Genomic DNA, 23850 nt, shown 5'->3' with positions numbered 1-23850 from the left:
CTTAGCAGCTCTTATGTTTCTTTTAGGCTTCCTATTGCTCGACGGTGGTGCTTTCTCCCTTGTTCCCCCTTTGGCTTTATAGCCTGCGGTTTCGATTTCCTCGTCCTCTTATAGGTCACCAATGTCCATCATTTGTCATCGTCAGTAGGTGCGTCCTGGTTGCTTGCCCCCAGTGACGGTGGTGCAGAATGTGCAATGTGGTTTGAGTATTGCCAAGCATGGTCAGGCATTTCTTGAAGAAGCACAGGATCAAAGGATCCGAACACGATCGTAGTGGTGTGCGTCGCAGCTGTGTCTTCTAGGTCGAGCTCAATCCGTCCTTGTTGTGCCAACTTCATGATGAGTTCTTTTAGGATGAAACGCTTGCCCACATGATGACCCACGATACGATGGTACTTGCAGTACTTGGGATCATTGATGCGATTCATTTCTTCAGGGCGTTTGCATTCGGGTAACTCAATCACCTTCTTCTCCAGCAGGTCGTCCAGCATTACGTCCATGTCGGAGTCCGGAAAAGGGTATACCTTCTGCTCCAATTCCCTCAAGGTGTTTTTGTACCTATCTTGGGTGTGGGAAGGCTCACTTCTTTTTATCTCCCTTGCTTTATTGAATGAGATTTTGACGGGTGCGGACAGGGTCTTGATAGGGGTGGTATTGGTGGTAAAAGCTTCCTTGGCGAGCTTTTTTCCATAATTGTCTGCTCTTGAAGTAAACACCTTATCCCTTTTGAAATTGGTGATTGGCTCCTTCTTTCCATGGTGGGCGATGCTCAGCTCCATGTCGTGGGCACGGGTGGCTAATTCTTCAAAAGTCTGTGGCTTGATACCTTGAAGGATGTATTGTAAACCCCATTGCATGCCCTGGATGCACATCTCGATTGAAGAAATCTCGGAGAGCCTGTCCTTACAGTCGAGGCTTAGATTACGCCATCGGTTGATGTAGTCCATGACTGGTTCTTCCTTCCATTGCTTTGTGCTCGTCAGCTCTAGCATGCTCACAGTGCGGCGGGTACTGTAGAAGCGGTTGAGGAATTCCCTTTCCAACTGTTCCTAGCTGTTGACGGACTCAGGCTCTAAGTCCGTGTACCACTTAAAGGCGTTTCCTTTTAACGAGCGCACAAACTGCTTGGCGAGGTAATCTCCCTCTGTCCCTGCATTGTTGCAGGTTTCGACGAAATGTGCGACATGTTGCTTCAGGTTTCCCTTTCCGTCGAATTGCATAAACTTCGGCGGTTGATAGCCTCTCGGCATCCTTAAGGCGTCGATTTTCCTGGAGTAAGGCTTTGAGTACAACGTGGAGGCATGGGAGCTCCCTTCGTACCGTGCCTTGATGGTGTTGGTGATCATCTCCTGCAGCTGCTGGATGGAGAGAGATCCCATGAGCGCCGCTGCATGGTCTGGCTTCGGCTTCCCATCAATTTTCTTCACCGGAGGTTCTTCGTCTCCGCCAGCTCCTCCCTTTAGTGGATCATCCTCTGGGTCGGGTTTCTCGCTATCCTGCGCCTCCAGTCGGTTGACTAATGTTGCGATTTGCAAGTCTTTTTCTTCCACAGTTCGAGTTAGCCTTGCGATTGCTTCATTCATTTGAGCAAGCTGTTCATCGATTGAAGTTGCTCCAGTGGTCATGACTTGCATGGCTGAACTGCCGCTTGAATCGGCATCGGCTAGCATGGATTTGGAGTATTCCCTTAGTCTTTCCCCCCTTGGTGCCCTTAGTGAGGCTAAGGTGATCACAGGCTCGTGCCTTGGGTACTCTCGTTCCCTTGGCAGAGTTGATGCAGAGGTGAAAGAGGTGGCAGAAGTAGCTTTTGCTTTGCTTCGAGTCGTGATGCCCAAAGTGACACCACTTGCGACGAGGGCGCCTTTGTTCTTTGTGCCGGTTATGGGAACAGCTTGAGCCTTCCTTGATGCCATTGATTTTGGAAGTGTGCTTATATTTCTTGAACGGAGGAAGAGATGAGAGGTAGAGATGGTCCCACTGGGCATGCCAATTTGTGAACACGAAATTTTCCTGAAACAAAAGAGACAAGAACAACGTGCACAAACAAATATTTGTATTTGATGATTTTGGGTTACAATCTCTCTCAAATTTGATCCTCTGATTCGATCTCCGTAAGGTGTTGGTTTGTGGATGTTAATTGATCCAAAGGGCCGTTGGGGTTGATCTAAGGATGAACGTTCTTCAAGGGCTTTTGGGCTTGATCTTGAAGGACGGTTAGATGTGTGGGTTTGTCGGTGTGGTTGATCCAAAGGGCCGTTGGGCTTGATCTAGGGATGAACGTTCTTCAAGGGCCGTGGGCTTGGTCTTGAAGGTGGATTTGAGCGGATCTTCAAGGAGCCGTTGGGGCTTGATCTTGAGGATGAACGGATGAACGGATGAACGAAGAACGAAGAGGGCTTTCTTGATTCTTCGGAAACCTGGATGTTTGAGAGCTTCGAAGTTTCAGAGTTTCAGAGCTTCAAGGTTTTGGTGTAATATCGATCTCCTTAAATGAATGAATTAGCCTTCTATTTATAGAAATTTCCAAGGCCTAACTTTGAATATAATATTCCAGATGAAATAAGTCGTTTCTGCCAGGTGTTGACACGTGTCCTGTTTGATGACTTTTCCAACTTATTTCGATTTTTTGTTTAGACACACGCTACGCGTAAAATTTATGTAATACATGAGCGTTGAAACTTTGATTTATCGGTCAACATTTATTTACCGAAATTTCGATGTCTACAGGTTCATTTGATGAACGGTCTTGATTTAGTAAGTATTAAATTTCTTTAATTAATTTTTTATTGGTTTAATCATTTATTTTTTAATATAATAAAATAATAATTTAATTTGACATATCGTGTTGAGAGTAAAACTTTAAAAAATGTCAAAATACCACATAGGCTGTCAAATTTAAATTTTATGTTAAAATTTTGACACCTCTTTTTGGAGGTGCTCTAAGTATCAAACTCATGAAGTATTTTGTTCAAAAAAAAAAAAAAAAGCTCATGAGCATAATTCTTATACATAAAGCATGGTAATATCACTTGGAATAAAAAATATTAATATAATGCTTCCTTTTTTTTTTCATTTTTGTGACCTCTTCAACAAAGTAAAAATTGAATAATGCTTGTCAAAAGTCATAAATTTGTTGTGGTCAATTTATCTGACAAGGGAGAGAGAGCACGACAAGGAGGGAGTGGAGAAAGTGTAGGGATTTCTATGTGTGTATTAGAATTGAGATGTTGTTATTTCCCGTGCCTTTATTTATAGTAGTAAAGATGAGAGGAATTACTTGTCATCCAAGTAAATACAATCCTAGTAGGGAAATAATAAACTAGTAACCAAATCTAATTCTTAATGATGTTGTGGCCAATTTATCTTACAAGCAGAGAGAGGGGACGCGGCAGAGAGAGAGAGAGAGAGAGAGAGAGAGAGAGAGAGAGAGAGAGAGAGAGAGAGAGAGAGAGAGAGAGAGAGAGGGTGTGAAGAAAGTATGAGATGTTGTTAGGGTGTGTTATTCCCCCTACACAGTGCCTTTATTTGTAGTAGCAAAGAGGAGAAAAATCATTGTCCTCCAAGGAAATACAATACTAGTAGGGAAAGAATAACTAGTAATCAAATATATCTAGGATTTACACAATCACACTTTAATATAGTATCTATAACACTCCTCTTAAGTATGTAAATACTCAAGTAGACTCGTCATCTGATAGAGTTTTAAGTCTTAAGTCTTGCATGCATGCATTGCTTGAGAAATTTCATATCTTATCCAAGACTCACTACCACCTTATATTTTTTGCACAATATTCTATAATGTTGGCATGAAAATTGACATTAAATTGTGGGGTAATCCATGGAGAGTCCCACTTTGAAAGAGGCCCGTTAGCATTTTTGATTAACTTATTAGTGTAGGATTATGGAGTTTAAGTTAAGTTTATTCGTTAACTTTTTATGGTTTTAAAGTGGTTTGGACGAAATCAACTCAAGCACCTGACAGATGCCACAAAGAACTAGTTATAAGTTATTAATTGGAGTAATTAGGTTTTCATCCTTATTTTTACTACTCTATTGATTAAAACCTTATTACTTTTCAATTTTTGATCAAGGTCCTTTGTATTAATAATATCATTAATTATTTCAATAATAAAATATTTTTTATTTCTAAATATATTCATTTAATATTAAAAATATTACAATTAGTATATTTATATTTATGGCTAAATTTTTTATCATATATTTTTATTTTTAGTTTGTACCCATTTTTAATTTGCAACCCTTTTTTAATTTGTACCAATTTTCCTTTCAGTTTTAATTTGTACCCATATATTAATTTCTTTTTGTGCCCATATTTTTTAAAGTTTTATTTGTATTGTACCCATATTTTTTTATTTATTTGTACCCATTTTTATTTTTGCTAAATGTACCCATTTTGAAGAATGTACCCATGTTTTGATACAATAATTTTTTGGTTATTTTTTATGAATGTACCCATGTTTACACACACACACACAATAGTATATTTATATTTTAATATTTTTAATCCCACAAATTATGGTTTTTTATTTAAAATCTCATTACTATAAACAACTATAAATTTTAATTTTTAATTTAAAAAATATAGTAACGTACATAGAAATAAATTATCAATTAATTTCAGGGACTTGGATCAAAAATTGAAAACCAACAAGGTTTCAGTCAAAGACTATTCATAACTAGATACCGCATCCAAAGTCTCCCTTATTAATTAAAAGCATATGTACTGCACGTGATGAGTCTCAAGTTCGACTCACATATGACGAGAAAGATTTAACATTTATATTGAATTCGATAAGTAGTCGTAATTAGGTTATTGCTACTTAGCCAAATCCAGCCTCGCCTTACCAGAATATCATTGTATAAGAAGTAACCTCCATTTGACATTCACTGGTTAACTGGTAGAATTTACCAGACATTGTAGAATTTACCAGTCAACTGATAGTATGAAATTCACAAACTCTAGTTTTAGAAGAAAAAACAAAAACAAACCATGATTTACTTGTGCATCAAGCATTAAGATTTGCCTGTTTACTTTGTCCTCAATTGAACCTTTATAAATTCTCAAGATCCTGAAGTTAACCGCAAACCAGAAGTTAATGAGAGTTTCAAATCTTTCCAGTTTCTGAAAGGACTCTCTCTATCTCCTCTACGAGCTGTTCTTTTTCATCCATTAGATCTTCATTTTGCTTCTGGAGCTCCTCTATCTGCTTAGTCTGCTCAGAATCCTTCCTGAAACAATGTAAGACTTAGATAATCAATAATTTTTCGGGTAGAACGTCAAGGCGCATTTCTAGCAGTCAAACCAAAAGCTTCCGTGCTCTGAAAAAAGACCCTGCCAGTTGATTTGATCTAACTGCCAATACTTGCCAAATACTTTTCTCAACAATTTACTAGCTCTAGCACTTCACCAAGAGGCTTAAGTTTCGGACCAACAAAACTATTCACAGAAGCTAGTTAAAAGCTCTATTGCACAACAAGTTTCTTGATTGATTGTAGACATCATTGTCCAATACAACTAGAAAGTTTATGTTCTTTAGCAAACAACCGCACCGTTTCATCTTAGAGATGAATATTCAGCGGTTGTATGCATACTGTGACTCGAGTGAAAGGAAAAAAAAATTGATACGTGGAAACGTCAAAGTAGAAAATTCTGAGTAAATGAAAGCTAGTTTGTTCCATTACCTATTCATGAAGGACAAGTTAAGTTTGAGTGATCGCACTTCCTTTTCAAGATTTTCACACCGCTTCAAGACAGATTGTATGTCAGATGGAATTACTGGAGTTGAGTTCCTTTCCTTTGCCTCCGCCATTCTACATCAGCAAGAAACTTAACGTAAATATAACCTTCTCATCCCTAAAAGACATGTAGCACCTTCTAGATAATTTCTATTGCTTCATGTTGCCGACAAAGATGTGTTCTGGCATCAGTTGAACCTGCTCAGCTTGGGTTGATTTTAACATAAAATCCTCCTCAACTTCTCTTCCTAGAATTCCTAATAAAAGTTACAATCTTCGATACAATCAATCTGATGTCAGACAGTATGTGAGATGTGCATACTAGTGGTTTTTTTTTTTTTTTTTTTTTTTTGCGCGCGGTCTTATCTGTGTGTGCCCGTGTGTGTAAATCAATCCCCTTATCTTTAACTCATATATGAGCATTCACCATTAAGGAAAGACTGGAATTAAGATTCAATAGATAGCCAATTAACTCAATCTACTCCCATTTGTTAAAAAGAATATGGAAATAAAGAAAAGAAGATCTCAAATTCGAAGAAGAGAGGTTTTTTCGGGGGAAGACAATACTATCCCCCATTGTAGGTATCGCCGTACTTACTTCCGTGACCTATCCACCCTGCGTTTTTTTGTTGCATCCTCCTTGTCCACTGCATAACATTTTTCTTTGTTAGAAAGTAGAATACCATGAGGGGAAAAAATACAGTAACGTTTTTTACTTTAACAGAATTTCTTCAACTGCGGATAATTATCAAGATGAGAATGTAGTGACAGAAAGAAAAGGCGTTCGAGACACTTATACGGGGCAACAGAATGGAGAATTATATCTTTATTCAAGCTAAAGAAGCATCAATGTCAGGTAAGTCCTAAGGCTTTCTAGTTTTCCACCTCGAACATAAGAACCTTCCGTTATATTTTGTGCACATCATAAGTAAAGAGTTTGGTATTTCTTCTCCCATCAAGTAGAGTACATTCCATTCTAATTTTTGTTTACAAACACACATGAGCATATGCTCGTAAAGTCCAACTCAGAAGTATGCTTTAAGAAACAAGAACATTCTGGTTTAATTTATTTATAGAGGTAATATTGAAATGAAAGCCATAACTCATTATGCTGAAGTTTTAGTCATAATTGGATACCTGAAACAGCTGATGTCACTGATCCATAGCGGTCTAAACGTTTCCCACTCTGTGGAATATGGCAAGTTAAAGAACAAAGAAAAATGAAACCTGGTAAATGTTTTAGAAGCTTTCATAATAACATGCTATACTCAATATCAAAGAGTAGAGTCTTACCTTTTGATCATCTTTCAAATTTCTAATTATCCGTTCTCTGAAATCTGCAGTTTCCCAACAAGATATATACTTTAGTTAAATGAAACACTGACTAGATGCTAACCAGTATTAACTTTTGTTAGTACTGCCAATATGTCTTCAAAAACGTTTTTAATCACCAAAGGAGAAAGAAAGGTGTGTATCTGAAACGTCTGCACAGGCATACAATTACATTTTGTGCCGAGTCTTTTTTAATTTTGTATAAATTTTCATTTACTCTGGTAAATGGAAACAAAAAGATAGTTCTGATCATGGTTCTTTCACAATTTTAAGATGTATCGTGATGGTAATTACGTATCTTGGGCTAATCGATTTTATTTTTTGTATGTTAGTTATCTGTCAACAAAACTTGCATAAGATAACTCAAAGGCTTCTAAAACTAAAGGTCACCAATATCAGTCTGCAATACAACTTTCATAGGAAGGGAACACTGACTAAAAAAGGATCACCTTTGGCTCTAGAGCTTCCAGCTCGTTTGATTGAACTTTCACAAATGCTCAGCGTTTGACTTGAATTGCTGGGACCGTCACATGCATCAAAACCAGATGAAACTACGGGTGCAGCAGCAGATGATTCACTTTGGGAAGGTTCTTGAGAATTCCTGCTTATGGGATTCGGGTTTGTGATATTTACAAAACCTTCCATCTCAAGATCCAGTGAACCTTCAACATTTTGTTTAATTCTATGATCGTTAACTTGGATAGTAGATACTTCCTGAAATGTTCCTGCTGCCATTTCATGAATTTGATCCCTTTTCCCTTGATCAAAACCGATGTTGACGATACCTTCTTGAACAGAGAAACGTCCATTGGAGCTATCGTCATCCACACCTTCTTTCTCAATCTGATTGCTAAGCTTTTTGAGCTCCAAGGTACCCTTTAGCATGCTCACCACAGATGAAACTTTATCCAATTCACTCATTTGTGGGGTGTTGAAAGTGGACGATGATGAATTGGATGGAGAAATGAAGGTCGCCAATTGGTTGGTGACCACACAAATAGAAGGGTCATTGAAACCATTTGAAAACGCAAAATCCTGTTTTGCTAGATTGCTATTCCCTGAAGCAGTCTGCATCACTTCCAGATCTCCTGGCATTTGAGCGTTTTGCATGGCGACATACCTCCTTCTGCATTTTAGTATATACTCATTAAATGAAATGAGATGATGACATGTGCCCTCCATACAAGTAAAGGTCGTACCCAGTGCACAAGGCTCTCGCTTTACGAGAATGAATTAAGGACTGCATCCACCAGACAGTTTAACAGAAATTCTGCTGTTATTATCTATTAACAAGTGTGTAAAAATTACCGCAATTCAGAGGATCGGCTTCTTGTCATTGGTTGAGAACGGTGAAACCAGGCCTGCTTTGATAGTAAAATATTAGATACAAGATGAAGCTTCCTTGAAATGAATCCTGAAACGAATCAATATTAACATGCCTTAGCCAAGTATAGCTCGCTAGCCTGCATTCCTCGTTCAACACCATGCCTGAAAAATTGAGACCAAATGTTATCGTCACCGTGTAAATAAAATCATATATGCTACAAGACAGCTTATTAGAAGGGAGCAGTAGCCACCTGATTGAACTTTGATTGTTGTCACCTGAGATTTCATCAAGCATGGTATTAATTGGTGGATATAAACAATCATTGCTTCTTTTCTTTTGAAGAATACCGACATGTTGCTGACCCGACGATAAGCTAGCTATTTCGGTAGATATCCTGTGATGTACAAAGCAATTATGAGCTTATAATAAGAAAGCCAAGAATATCAAAGATCCGGAAGTCTGAGGATAAAAAAAAACTATGCAGTCTGGAAAATAACAACGTTTTTAAGGCGTAGCACATGATTTCCATTTAAGGGTTGCTCAAACTGCAAACTACTTACATCCATGATCGGGTACGATGTGCAATGCTTGATGAATTGTAGCAATTGGTCTGGAAAAAGTTACATGTCAATCAAACAAAAAAGACAATCAGGAAAGGGATAGAGCAGAATCCACAAGTGCATATCATCCCGCTTCGAATGGATTTTGTATATCTTATCTTATGTGAAACAATTATTTGAGCATCAGATTGTGGAGTTATCAAAGAGAGTAATAACTGATAGGGAAAAACAAATATTGAACCATAAGAGAGAGACATTGAATCGCGTTCATATGGAATGAATGGTATTTGAATGCGAATTACGAGCCATTTTAACTGACTCAAACCTAGATAGATGTTCTATTGGACATTCAATGAATGATCAAGCTTTCAACAAGAAAAACAAGTAAATGAATATTTAGGATAGGAATAACACGGCTTCTTGCCTCTCCAGTTGTAAGCCAGCTTTTGAAGAGTTCCTCGCTATCTGTACGAAAGTTTTGAGACAAATTCTTAAAACCAAGCATCTCCATGGTCGGTAGAGGCGTTGCAACTGAGCTTTCCATATAAGATCTCAGGACGAACTCCTCGCTTGTATTTCTATAGAAGTCGGAATGCCCTCTTCCTTCCATCTGCTGCCCCTGACTTCTTGGAACCACCTGACCCTGGAATGAGTTTATCAAACTCTGCCAACTGCCTTCTGGTTTCACAAAAGAATCATTCACTGAGCTTCCTAAATAACTTTTTCCACAAACAAAAAATTAGAAGCCACCCGAAAAGGGTCAACTCTTATGTACCTGCACGAGATATAATCAGACTATGTACTCAAGCAGATGATGTCCCTCTCAAACCAGCTACTTACACAAGACGACTTTAAACCAGTTAGACAAAGCAACTATGTCCGTCTCTGCAGTCTCAAGTCTGAACTGATCAACACTAACACCAGCTGAGCAAGAGCTCAAACATTAAAACCAACCAGTATATGCTAAAGAACAGGTCCCAAGTACCCAGATTATAATTTCATATGTCAGCGTTACGTTTATTTTTCTTTTGAACAGTTTTACAAGCATACGCCGGGCAGCGATCATCAAAACAAGATTATTATAAACAAAAACTGCGGTATCTTTGATTTCGGGTTATCTAAAGATTCCTTATACCAAACATTGTCTCTTCCTTCTCATGAAACTTCATTCTTACAGCAGTAAGTAACACAAGAAGATTAAGATATAAATTGAAACTTATTAAGCTCAATGTAATCTCAGTAAGATATGCAAGTAGCTCAAGATGTTAAAGAGTGTTTATTCCTGCACCCGAGGTTTGTGTTCATATCCCACTCCCCAGTATCGCTCGTATCAAGAAAAAATCTCAGTAAATAGAATAGTACCGAGTTTTTTGGCTTTCACGAAATTAATTTACTTAGGGTAGAAACAGCAATGGAATGATGGCAGCAAGGAAAGGGACTTGCTTGATCATGTTTATTTATTAAGTGTAGCCGTTGGGAGGGCATTGTCATAGTGTTGGGGAGGTACCACTCGACCGGTGGACTTTATATAATATGGTAAATTGGTAATGGTCCATTTACAAATTTAATATCCATCAAGTGGCCATTTTTTATTGGATTAAAAAATCATTGGCTCCAATACAAGCCAATTTGATTTTGTTTTGTTTTGTTTTTCTAATCAATTTGAAGGCTTATGAGCAAGGTTCTAAAAGACGTTAAGCACTAGCTGGGAATGGGCAAGAGAGTGGCTAGGCGGCTAGGCGGCTAGGTGGCAGCTTAGCCGGATTATGCGAATTAAGTAAATTTATTATATATTTGTATAAATCAGTGCCTATTTATACATAAATTGTAAATAAAATGACATATAGATTATAAAATGGGACACTTTGGATGCGGTCCCTAGCTATCAATATTCTTTGATTGAAACCTTGTTAATTTTTAGTTTTTTATTAAGGTCCCTAACATTAATGTAATAATGTAAGTTACTATATTTTTTAAATTAAAAATTAAAAATTAAAATTTGTAATTGTTTATATTAATGAGATTTTAAATAAAACCCATAATTTATGGGATTAAAAATAATAAAATATAAATTATACTCTCTATTATGTATGGGTACATGGATACATTCTCAAATCAACGAAAAAGAATGTACCCATATAAGTTTAAACATGGATTAAAAATTTTGAATGGATTTTATATTAAAAAAAGGGTACATTTTACATATAACAAATTGATATATTTGAGAATGGGTACATTTAAGATTAAAAAAATTGAAAAATTATATGAATGGGTACATTTAAGATTAAAAAATTGAGAATCTTTTTATACATAAAAAAAAAACTAATAGGTACAAACTTAATTTAATTTAATTTTTTTATTATTTTCGAAATGTTTGAATTGAAAATTAATTAGAAGTTTAATAGAGGTGTGAGTATTAAACCCTAAATTTATTACTAATTTTTATATTAAAAAAATTATATAATAAACATGTAAATTCATTATCACATTAATGATAGGGACTTGAATCAAAATTTGAGAATTAATAAGGTCTTAGTCAATGAACAGTAAGAACTAGGGACCGGATACTAATTTTTCCTTATAAAATATTAGAACATATTGAAAACATGGAGAACATATAATGAGTGTTCATTCATGTATTCAACAAGTCCCTTACATTTTATTGAAAAAATAAAATGCAAAATTAAAGTTATCAATTTTTTTTCTAAGTGAGAGTAGTGACCTAGGCGGGTTTAGGCGGACGCCTAAGTAGATCTAAGCGCACTTTCTTAATTTTGAAACATCTAGGAACTAATTGGGATGGTGACCACCCACCTAGGGTATAAGCAGGGCATAGACAACGCTAAGTGAGAATTTTTGGAACAGTTCTTATAAGTCTATGATGCAGGAGATTATCTTTTATTTTTTTTCATACAACTGTATTCTACTTTAAGGAAAAGACGAATGTGCTAAGCCACACAATGCGGCTTATGACCCGTATCAGATAAAGTTTCAAACCGGCCTATAAATTGGTCATAAGCCATGATTCAACCATCATTCCTAGGACCATAACCTCATTTGTTGTGTATACTTCTCAATCCATAGTGCACCTGGCATATTAACATCTTATCTCGAATTCACTCAAATTACAACACATGTATTATGAATATACAAACCCTAAAACCTAAATCCAAGGCTAAAGACGAGGGTTAAAATTTGGCGCATTCGAAACACCACATTAAGCATGCCGCATTTATCCTATACGCCTGATTATTTTCCAAGATTCAGTATATGTAGGATGTTGCAATGACTCTTCAGAACAGCAATGTCCCTAAACTTAGCAACTCAATTTGTGAAACATGGAATCGAACAAATTGCTCAAACTTTGCTTCGAATAACGAATGTACTGAATAGGGAATGCACTATTTCAACCAACAGGAATAACGAAGCGTAAAAAATTCAAACTTTACTCAATTACAAGTAAAACTTTGGGCCTAAGGAAAAGTTACAGAGACAACATACTACTATTACCATTTATAAAGGGATCGCGTCGATTAATTAAGATCAGCTAAATGTTACAGATTCCCAACAATCCACAACACCAAGGATAATGTGATTCAACATCTCACTTGTATTACAATTTGAACGACATACCACTAATCAATCTCCACTGGCACAGCCCCTACAGCCACAATGCACACACTCTATAACCTTCTCCTCCCTCAGATGCTTGGGCACTCGGCAAACACATGTGGTGGCAAAGTTATGATCCCGAGGTTGCATGCATCTTAAACAACAGAGGCGTTCGTATCCAGGCTGCATGAGTTTGCTATATGTTCGTTAACATTCTGAGTATCCTAATTAAAGTGCAGAAGTTCCTTTTTAACTTACAAACACAACTGACGATGCAAAATCCAATACATATCTTTATCCTCATCGTCGGCACATCCAAGTCATACTACCCATGTCCTACGTCTATGTATTTCCCCCAGAGTTTGCTAATTTTCTAGCAATGCTAAGTTTACTCCAATTTTCTTATATTAAATATTCATGCTTGCATTCTTTCAACCGTATTTACAGGTTTTTCTTGATTAAAAACTAAATTCCAATTCAAAACTAGGCAACTTATTTCCAAGTTCAATCTAACATGCAGTCATCTTCATACACATGTAAACCAGATTAAGGAATGAAAATGCCTACTAATTGCAAATAATGATAGAAGTGATCTGAGGCAAACCTTTTTCCATTTTGCAATTAGATTGCGGTCAGCATAGCCTTGGTCCAGGCAGAAGTCATATAATTCCTTGGAAATTTCCTTTCTTCGATGGTAAAGGTCAAAAATATAGCGGCTCTTTTGATGTGCAATTTTGAAAATAGGCCATAAGGTCTCACATTTTCTCTTACCATCATGAGTATCATTCTCAGCTGTCCAAAAGATAAAGGAAACATACATTAGTATGCTTTTGAATTCTTATACGCATCAATTTTTAAAAGTTCAATGAACAATGTAATAAAAACAACAACAACAACAAAGCCTTTTCCCACTAAGTGGGGTCGGCTATATGAATTCTAGAACGTCATTGCGCTCGGTTTTGTGTCATGTCCTCCGTTAGATCCAACTACTCTAAGTCTTTTCTTAGAGTCTCTTCCAAAGTTTTCCTAGGTCTTCCTCTACCCCTTTGGCCCTGAACCTCTGTCCCGTAGTCACATCTTCGAACCGGAGCGTCAGTCGGCCTTCTTTGCACATGTCCAAATCATCGGAGCCGATTTTCTCTCATCTTTCCTACAATTTCGGCTACTCCTACTTTACCTCGGATATCCTCATTCCCAATCTTATCCTTTCTCGTGTGCCCACACATCCCACGAAGCATCCTCATCTCCGCTACACCCATTTTGTGTACGTGTTGATGCTTCACCGCCCAACATTCTGTGCCATACAACATCGTTGGCCTTATTGCCGTCCTATAAAATTTTCCCTTGAGCTTCAGTGGCCTACGACGGTCACACAACACGCCGGATGCACTCTTACACTTCATCCATCCAGCTCGTATTCTATGGTTGAGATCTCCATCTAATTCTCCGTTCTCTTGCAAGATAGATCCTAGGTAGCGAAAACGGTCGCTTTTTGTGATCTTCGCTAGATTGCTCCGGTCATTAGTATGGATAAGTATATAAATGGATAGAGATAGGAAAGCGAACACAAGATGTACGTGGTTCACCCAGATTGGCTACGTCCACGGAATAGAGGAGTTCTCATTAATTGTGAAGGGTTTACACAAGTACATAGGTTCAAGCTCTCCTTTAGTGAGTACAAGTGAATGATTTAGTACAAATGACATTAGGAAATATTGTGGGAGAATGATCTCGTAATCACGAAACTTCTAAGTATCGGAGTGTGGTATCGTCTTGACATGCCTTATCTGTCTCATAGGTAGATGGGGCATCTTCTCTGGAAGTACTCTTCCTCCATCCAGGGGTGGTATCTTTAACTGGTGGAGATGCACAAGGTAATGTATCAATTTCACTTAAAGCTTACTTGTAGTTTCAGGCTTGGTCAAGCGCGATACAAACCATGTAGTAGGAGTCCCCCAAGTCGCCGAGCTAGGGGATCTGCTGAAAGAGGTGACAGACAAGGTAAGCAATCATAGCTCCGGCTGATTGTTCACAGTCTCCCTATCTTGCAGGCAACATGAAGGATAAAGAGAAGAAAATGAGAAGAGATGATATGGGATACTTTTGCTTTTGAAGAAGTAACTTTCCACAGGCTTATTCTTGAACTGAGCTGGAGGGTTTTCTGGTTTCCTCCAGAGTATAAGGCCGACTGAAGAATTTGAGGGTCAAAACAAGTCCATCAAATCTAGAGTACGTTCGACCCTGCTGATATGGGATACTTTTGCTTTGACAGAGTAATGGATGTATCGGCACGTGTGCTGTTACGCTTGTCTCCACATGCTTCCTTGTATCCTTCTCCCTTGCCCTATCTGTTCCTCAGGCAGATGCGGTATCTTCCCTGGAAGCATAAGATGTTGAAGATGAGTACTCGAGAGCAATGTCAGGTAAGTAATCAGGTAAGGGGTTCCAGGCAGTCAGTTCCTGGCTGGAAGCTTGATTCCAAGTACTGACTGATTGCTCTCTTTCTCCTTGTCTTGCAGGTAAGAACAAGGTCAAAGGAAAAGACAGGGAAAAAGCATGATATGGAATACTCTTGCTTTTAACCCTGATGATATGAGATATTCTTGCTCCAGTATAGCTTGTTTGCAGAGGTATTATCGGGGGGAAAGAAAGCTGAATATTTCGAAAGGCTTCGTTGGGAGTGCCCTCTCAGATATGAGGAAGGGTTGAGCATTTTTGCAGGTCTACCTGTCCGTTGGGGATGGAGGTCGACATATATAGGAGTCTCCTTAACAACAAGTAGTAATGTTATTCCTTTACCCTACTTGGTCATAGCACGGTAGTGGGAGCTGCCAGCTTCACATGTTTTAACGCTGTCAGAGCACTTTGAAAAAGTGGTTTGTGGTATCTGGAAAGCTGATGTTGCGTGTGAAGATTACAGACAGCTTTATCCAAGGAGATCCGTCTCTTGAAGTTGGGAAAGTGTTGCCTCTTCGGTTTTCGAACAAGCAATCCTATCGGGGATCTGGCTCTCGAGATTCGTAGAACGATGCCTCTTCGATTTTTGAGAAAGCAATCATGCTGGGGGTCTGGCTCTCGAGATTCGGAGAGCGGTGTCTCTTCGATTTTTGAGAAAGTAATCATGTTGGGAGTCTGGCTCCCAAGATTCGGAGGACGGTGCCTCTTCGATTTTGGAGCAAGCAATCTTGTTGGGAGTGTTTTCTCGAATGTGAGTAAAGGTTGGGCATGTTTGCTAGTCTACCTTGCCACGAAGCACAGAGGTTGACACACAGGGACTTTCCAATTATCCAGCAATGGTACTGTTCCTTTACCCTCTTCGATTTTTGAGAAAGTAGTCATGTTGGGAGTCTGGCTCTCGAGATTCGGAGGACGGTGCCTCTTCGATTTTGGAGCAAGCAATCTTGTTGGGAGTGTTTTCTCGAATGTGATTAAAGGTTGGGCATGTTTGCTAGTCTACCTTGCCACGAAGCACAGAGGTTGACACACAGGGACTTTCCAATTATCCAGCAGTGGTACTGTTCCTTTACCCTTGTGGGTAATAATATGGTAGCTAGACCTTCAAAATTTACGTGTCTAAACTTTGTTAGTGTTGTTTCTTTGCTATTCTTTTACCCTTCTTGGTCAGAGCGATGTAGTGGGAGCTGCAAGCTTCACGTGTTCAACTTTGGCAGAGAACTTTGGCAAAGTTATCTGTGGTACCCATGAGCTACTGTTGCGTGTGGGAAGTGGGTGATTGAACAGTACGACTCATGTGCTTTCTACTTCACCAGAAGTCTTCAACCGAATGCCCATAATTTCCGCAAAGTTGAGTGTGCGTGTGACAGGTGCTGACAAGGCTGGAAAAGTAGGTGCCTCTTTGATTTCTGAGATCGGCCCTCGTGGTCTCTGAGCAGCCCAGCTTTTGAGAAAGCAAGCGTCTCTTCGATTTCTGAGATCGGCCTTCGTGGTCTTTGCGCAGCCCAGCTTTTGAGAAAGCAAACGCCTCTTCGATTTCTGAGATCGACCCTCATGGTATATGAGCAGCCTTGCTTTTGAGAAAGCAAACGCCTCTTCGATTTCTGAGCAGGCGCCTCTTCGATTTCTGAAGCTCCGTTGAGTGCAGATTTTTATAGAGGCTGGCATTAAGTTCCAAAGCACACTTGAATCTCCACCAGTAGAAGCTCCATTCTTGCACTTCTAAGATCTTGATTTGTCCGACCTCTTCTCTCTTCAACACCTTTGAAAATGTCTGACCCCTCCGACCGTCGTTTTGACTTGAACCTTGTTGAAGAGGCAGCCCCGCCTTCTCCTGACAACATATGGCGTCCATCCTTCGTCTCCCCTACTGGTCCTCTTACCGTTGGGGATTCCGTGATGAAGAATGATATGACCGCTGCGGTGGTGGCCAGGAACCTTCTCACTCCCAAAGATAACAGACTACTTTCCAAACGGTCTGATGAGTTAGCTGTTAAGGATTCTCTGGCTCTCAGTGTTCAGTGTGCAGGTTCTGTGTCTAATATGGCCCAACGCCTATTTGCTCGAACCCGCCAAGTTGAATCATTGGCGGCTGAAGTGATGAGTCTCAAACAGGAGATTAGAGGGCTCAAGCATGAGAATAAACAGTTACACCGGCTCGCACATGACTATGCTACAAACATGAAGAGGAAGCTTGACCAGATGAAGGAATCTGATGGTCAGGTTTTACTTGATCATCAGAGATTTGTGGGTTTATTCCAAAGGCATTTATTGCCTTCGTCTTCTGGGGCTGTACCGCTTAATGAAGCTCCAAATGATCAACCTCTGATGCCTCCTCCTTCTAGGGTTCTGTCCAGTACTGAGGCTCTGAATGATCCCCCTCCGGTGCCTTCTCTTTCTGGGGCTCTACCGACTGCTGAGACTTCTCCTAAGCAACCTTTGTGAAGGCTCCCTCTTGTTTGTTTATTTTGACTTATGTATATGTACATATTTGTAGCTTATCGGGGATATCAATAAATAAGCTTTCCTTCATTTCAACGTATTGTGTTAAATACACCAAAGCCTTCTTCGCTAAGTTCTTTGAATTTTCTTTTGTTGAAGCTTTGTGAGTGGAGCATGTAGGTTGAGGTAGTGTTCCCTTAATTTCCTGAGTGAGGAAAACTTCTCGGTTGGAGACTTGGAAAATCCAAGTCACTGAGTGGGATCGGCTATATGAATCTTAGAGCGCCATTGTGCTCGGTCCTGTGTCATGTCCTTCGTTAGATCCAAGTACTCTTAAGTCTTTTCTTAGAGTCTCTTCCAAAGTTTTCCTAGGTCTTCCTCTACCCCTTCGGCCCTGAACCTCTGTCCCATAATCGCATCTTCTAATCGGAGCGTCAGTAGGCCTTCTTTGCACATGTCCAAACCACCGTAACCGATTTTCTCTCATCTTTCCTTCAATTTCGACTACTCCTACTTTACCCCGGATATCCTCATTCCTAATCTTATCCTTTCTCGTGTGCCCACACATCCAACGAAGCATCCTCATCTCCGCTACACCCATTTTGTGTACGTGTTGATGCTTCACCGCCCAACATTCTATGCCATACAGCATCGCCGGCCTTATTGCCGTCCTATAAAATTTTCCCTTGAGCTTCAGTGGCATACGGCGGTCACACAACACGCCGGATGCACTCTTCCACTTCATCCATCCAGCTTGTATTCTATGGTTGAGGTCTCCATCTAATTCTCCGTTCTTTTGCAAGATAGATCCTAGGTAACGAAAACAGTCGCTCTTTGGTATTTCTTGATCTCCGATCCTCACCCCTAACTCGTTTTGGCCTCCATTTGCACTGAACTTGCACTCCATATATTCTGTCTTTGATCGGCTTAGGCGAAGACCTTTAGATTCCAACTCTTCTCTCCAAAGGTTAAGCTTTGCATTTACCCCTTCCTGAGTTTCATCTATCAACACTATATCGTCTGCGAAAAGCATACACCAAGGAATATCATCTTGAATATGTCCCGTTAACTCATCCATTACCAACGCAAAAAGGTAAGGACTTAAGGATGAGCCTTGATGTAATCCTACAGTTATGGGAAAGCTTTCAGTTTGTCCTTCATGAGTTCTTACGGCAGTCTTTGCTCCTTCATACATATCCTTTATAGCTTGGATATATGCTACTCGTACTCCTTTCTTCTCTAAAATCCTCCAAAGAATGTCTCTTGGGACCCTATCATACGCTTTCTCCAAATCTATAAAGACCATGTGTAAATCCTTTTTCCTATCTCTATATCTTTCCATCAATCTTCGTAAGAGATAGATTGCCTCCATGGTTGAGCGCCCTGGCATGAACCCGAATTGGTTGTCCGAAACCCGTGTCTCTTGCCTCAATCTATGCTCAATGACTCTCTCCCAGAGCTTCATTGTATGACTCATTAGCTTAATACCCCTATAGTTCATGCAATTTTGTACGTCGCCCTTATTCTTGTAGATAGGCACCAAAGTGCTCGTTCGCCACTCATTTGGCATCTTCTTCGTTTTCAAAATCCTATTGAAAAGGTCAGTGAGCCATGTTATACCTGTCTCTCCCAAAACTTTCCACACTTCGATTGGTATATCGTCTGGGCCTATTGCTTTTCTATGCTTCATCTTCTTCAAAGCTACAACCACTTCTTCCTTCCGAATTCGACGATAAAAAGAGTAGTTTCTACACTCTTCTGAGTTACTCAACTCCCCTAAAGAAGCACTCCTTTCATGTCCTTCATTGAAAAGATTATGAAAATAACCTCTCCATCTGTCTTTAACCGCGTTCTCTGTAGCAAGAACCTTTCCATCCTCATCCTTGATGCACCTCACTTGGTTTAGGTCCCTTGTCTTCTTTTCCCTTGCTCTAGCTAGTTTATAGATATCCAACTCTCCTTCTTTGGTATCTAGTCGTTTATACATATCGTCGTAAGCCGCTAACTTAGCTTCTCTCACAGCTTTCTTCGCCTCTTGCTTCGCTTTTCTATACCTTTCACTATTTTCGTCAGTCCTATCCTTGTATAAGGCTTTACAACATTCCTTCTTAGCCTTCACCTTTGTTTGTACCTCCTCATTCCACCACCAAGATTCCTTTTGGTGTGGGGCAAAACCCTTGGACTCTCCTAATACCTCTTTTGCTACTTTTCGGATACAACTAGCCATGGAATCCCACATTTGGCTAGCTTCCCCATCTCTATCCCACACACTGGGTGATTACTTTTTCTTTGAAAATGGCTTGTTTTTCTTCTTTTAGATTCCACCATCTAGTCCTTGGGCACTTCCAAGTCTTGTTCTTTTGTCTCACTCTTTTGATATGTACATCCATCACCAACAAGCGATGTTGATTAGCCACGCTCTCTCCTGGTATAACTTTGCAATCCTTACAAGTTATACGATCCTCTTTCCTCATTAGAAGAAAATCTATTTGTGTTTTTGACGACCCACTCTTGTAGGTGATCACATGTTCTTCTCTCTTCTGAAAGAAGGTGTTGGCTAAGAAAAGATCATATGCCATTGCAAAATCCAAGATAGCTTCCCCATCCTTGTTTCTCTCCCCAAAACCATGGCCACCATGAAAACCTCCATAGTTGCCTGTCTCCCTACCCACGTGTCCATTTAAATCTCCTCCTATAAATAACTTCTCCGTCTGAGCAATTCCTTGCACCAAGTCTCCAAGGTCTTTCCAAAATTTCTCCTTCGAACTCGTATCCAACCCTACTTGAGGTGCGTACGCACTAATCATATTGATAAGTTCTTGTCCTATTACAATCTTGATTGCCATGATTCTATCTCCTACCCTCTTGACATCTACAACATCTTGTGTCAAGGTCTTGTCCACGATGATGCCAACACCGTTTCTCGTTCTATTTGTGCCCGAATACCAAAGTTTAAACCCTGAGTTTTCTAGATCCTTTGCCTTACTACCAACCCACTTAGTTTCTTATAGGCACATAATATTTATCCTTCTCCTCACCATAACTTCCACTACTTCCATAGATTTTCCTGTTAAGGTTCCTATATTCCACGTTCCTAAACGCATTTTGCTCTCTTGAACTCTACCCTTCTGTCCTAGCTTCTTCACCCTCCCCCGTCTAATAGGATCAAAGTACTTCTTTTGTGTGTCCCGTGTAAAGTTGATAGGAGCATATGCTCCCAAACAACTTTGAGTGGAGTCGTTCGAAAAGAAGTTTCTATGGCCCCCTTGCTCATTTAACACTGCATCCGGGTGCCGATGGAGATACAGCGACCCTTGCTCACTTATCACTGTGCTCGGGCCACACAGCGCGCCACTTACGGGTGACGCCCTAGCTTTAGCGCAATTTTGTTCTGAATTCATTTTCATAAGGATTCGACGTGATCATGGAGTGCCGGCTGTCGACTACCTGACGCCCTCCCCCTCCTCCTTTATCCGGGCTTGGGACCGGCAATGTAAGTACATAGGCGGAGTTGAACAATGTAATAAAAACACGGAAAAAAAAAAAAAAAAAAAAAAAACTAAACCTTCTCTCATCTTTGGCTTGTAGCTCGCGAAGAGTAGGCTCAATCAGTTCCCAACCTTGTGGGTATTTCACTCGGTTAGTCTTCACCTTGGGCATTTTCTACCTGTAATCAGTGGCAACATATAAGTTCAAAAAAGCAATCTGAAGGTGCAACAGAATCAACAAGAAAAGAAGCCATTTTTCCAAGAATATATTAATTAGCGAAAATAGTAAATGAAGAGCACCAGCACCGAAGCAGGAGTTGAAACTGTGGATTGGACAGAACTTGTAAGCCAATTTTCCTAAGTCGAAAGTTTCTCTCCAAATTTGGGCAGAGTCTAATTTGCTTTTTATGGAATTTCCCAACAAAATGATAAAACAATGAGTCTAGTTGAAAATTCACAACAACAACATCAACATCAACAAAGTCTTATACCACTAAGTGAGGTCGGTTATATATATATCCTAGAACGTCACTGTGCTCGATTTTGTGCCATGTTGTTAGAAGATACGATTAGGCTTGGCATTTGGATCCAACCCGTTAACCTAACCCGACCCAACCCGTTAATATTTATATTTGGGTGGATGTTTAACGGGTCGGGTCGTTAACGGATGAACCCGTTAACAACCTGTTAAATAATGAATCACTTTGAATCCATCTGTTATGACTCGTTAACATCCGTTATCACCTGTTAGTTGAGGATATTTTAGTAATTTTAGTAAAGTCTTAATAACAAAAAATAAACTTTATGCAAAAAAAATAATAATAATAATTATTAACAGGTGAAACGAGTGACCCGTTAACTTAACGGATCGGATTTAAGTGATCCGTTAGCTTTACGAGTTGGGTTCAGATGACCCAACTTCACAGATCGGGTTCAACCCAACCCAAACCCAATAAATCCGACCTGTTTACATGTCTAGATACGATTATACAAGCAAATCAATTAAAGTTTTAAAAACGAAGGCTGGAGCTCCAACTCAATTCCAAAATTCAACTTCATCCCCAAAGTATTCATCAACTAAAATCTGAAATCGGACATTAACTCAATAATCCCTAAATTCCTAGGTTTAGGCCGTAAACCAGAATTTAGAAACAATAATCAGAAGAAAATAAACTACAATAAGAAGAAGAATTGAGCAAAAAGAAGAAGAGAGAAGTGGAGGATCGAAGAAGAAGGAATTACAGTTACAGGTGAGGAAGGGAATGAGGAGCGGAGGAGCAGTGGAGCGCTGCAGTGTGGAGGAGGAAAGGCACTGTTGGCAGGACTGATGGAACAAAATGGGCTTTCGTAATCGGTACGAATAAGCATCGGTGCCCAGCAGAAAAATAATGCTTTGCCTACTTAATAAAACGTGGATGAATACGTCTTTAAATACTTCGTAGACTGAATCGAGATGGACGAATCTCAGTAAAATATTACCATCCGTTTATCTATTTGTTACAATTAATCAACTAAACAATCTTAATCTATCTATCTATCTATTTATCTATCTCTATTAATTAATGAAATCTTCTTTGTCAATAAAAAAAGGGTAAAAAGACTACTTAGTCTTCTATCACATAAAAAAATGATAGGCAATAATGTAATTTCACAAGTTCAAATTTTATTTATTTTTATTGAAACCTCACCTACATGTGATGTTAAAATACCTCCAATATATATAAAAAAATAAAAAACCTTCTACTCCCCTCACGTTCTCTCTCTCTCTCCTTCTCTCCTTCTCATTTTCTAACAAAATGTGTTCATACACACGAAGTGTGTAGGCAAATGCTAGTCTATATTATTAAGAGAACCCTCCTTGTCAACTTTCTTTCCCCTTTTTTCTATTTTGCCATCACTTTTGATACACACTATTAACAAAAGGAAGGGCAAAATAGTAATTTTGTACCTTTTGACAAAATAACAATCATATCCCTATTTTACCTTTTTTTTTTTTTAAGAAAATGACAATCATATACTTATTTTTCCAATTATACCTTCACTTTTGATACACAATATTTACATAAGGAGGAAAAAAGAGGGGAAAAAAGTTGACAATGAGGCTTCTCTTAATAACACTTTTGATACACAATATTTACATAAAGATAACAAAATAGGAAAAAAATGGGAAAAAAGTTGACAATTAGACTTCTCTTAATAATAGTACTAGCATATGGTCACACACTAAGTGTGTGAGAATTTTTTTTTTATTTTTTTTTTTTAATTAGAGATATGTTAGAATTACATGTAGGTGAGGTTTTGAAAAAAAAATAGTAAAATTTGGTTGTGTGAAATTACATTTATGCCCCATATTTCTTATTCATGTTATGTTTTAATTAGAAGGTTAAACTGGTAATTTCATAGGATTTTAGTTGACAATGAGTATTTTATTAATTAGTAGAGATAATAGTATAAAAAATGCACTTATTAAGAGAAAGGGGGGAAATGGTTGACGATGAAGCTTCTTTTAATAACACTTTTGATACACAATATTTACATAAAGGGGACAAAATAGAAAAAAAAATGGGAAAAAAGTTGACAATGAGGCTTCTCTTAATAATACGAAAAAAATCGAAAACCAAACCAAACCGAAGCCGAAAAAAACCGAACCGAAACTGCCAAACCGAACCGAACCGAATTTGACCAGTTCGGTTTCAATTTTTGAGGTTCGGAAACCGAACCGGACCAAACCGAACCGAAAAAAAATAATTTATATATAAAATATAAATACTAAAAAACGTGTTGGTGTCAGGGTTTGAACCCCTAACCTAGAGGTTGGGGATGGCTGTTTTAAGACAACTTGACTATGGGCTTGTGTTGTTATAATTGTACCTGAAAT

At 38.9% G+C, this 23850-nt stretch overlaps 2 protein-coding genes across 3 annotated transcripts; both read right to left on the bottom strand.

Moving 5' to 3' along the window:
- Positions 1 to 4862: 4862 nt before the first annotated feature.
- Positions 4863 to 10295, bottom strand: LOC126608314 (protein CYCLOPS-like). Of its 2 annotated transcripts, none has more exons than XM_050276179.1 (12): positions 9752 to 10295; positions 9401 to 9654; positions 8977 to 9026; positions 8667 to 8810; positions 8529 to 8577; positions 8398 to 8450; positions 7539 to 8215; positions 7051 to 7094; positions 6895 to 6943; positions 6356 to 6404; positions 5704 to 5832; positions 4863 to 5250 (listed from the first exon to the last, which is right to left on the bottom strand). In XM_050276179.1, exons 2-12 carry the CDS (start codon positions 9584 to 9586, stop codon positions 5127 to 5129), a joined length of 1554 nt encoding a protein of 517 aa, XP_050132136.1. In that variant the 5' UTR covers positions 9587 to 9654; positions 9752 to 10295; the 3' UTR covers positions 4863 to 5126. The 2 variants fall into 2 exon arrangements, with proteins under 2 accessions (XP_050132136.1, XP_050132137.1); XM_050276180.1 differs by having other exon boundaries at positions 9401 to 9651.
- Positions 10296 to 12396: 2101 nt separating this feature from the next.
- On the bottom strand, positions 12397 to 22382 carry LOC126608321 (protein BUD31 homolog 1-like). Its single transcript, XM_050276188.1, has 4 exons — positions 22215 to 22382; positions 21050 to 21151; positions 13193 to 13380; positions 12397 to 12771 (listed from the first exon to the last, which is right to left on the bottom strand). The coding sequence occupies exons 2-4, from the start codon at positions 21057 to 21059 to the stop codon at positions 12616 to 12618; spliced, it is 354 nt and encodes a 117-aa protein (XP_050132145.1). The 5' UTR covers positions 21060 to 21151; positions 22215 to 22382; the 3' UTR covers positions 12397 to 12615.
- Positions 22383 to 23850: the final 1468 nt, after the last annotated feature.

This window comes from Malus sylvestris, chromosome 16 (genome assembly GCF_916048215.2).
Source record: "Malus sylvestris chromosome 16, drMalSylv7.2, whole genome shotgun sequence".
Taxonomy (NCBI): domain Eukaryota; kingdom Viridiplantae; phylum Streptophyta; class Magnoliopsida; order Rosales; family Rosaceae; genus Malus; species Malus sylvestris.
The sequence above is the reverse complement of the archived record's forward strand: the minus strand, read 5'-3'. Positions and strand labels throughout refer to the sequence as shown.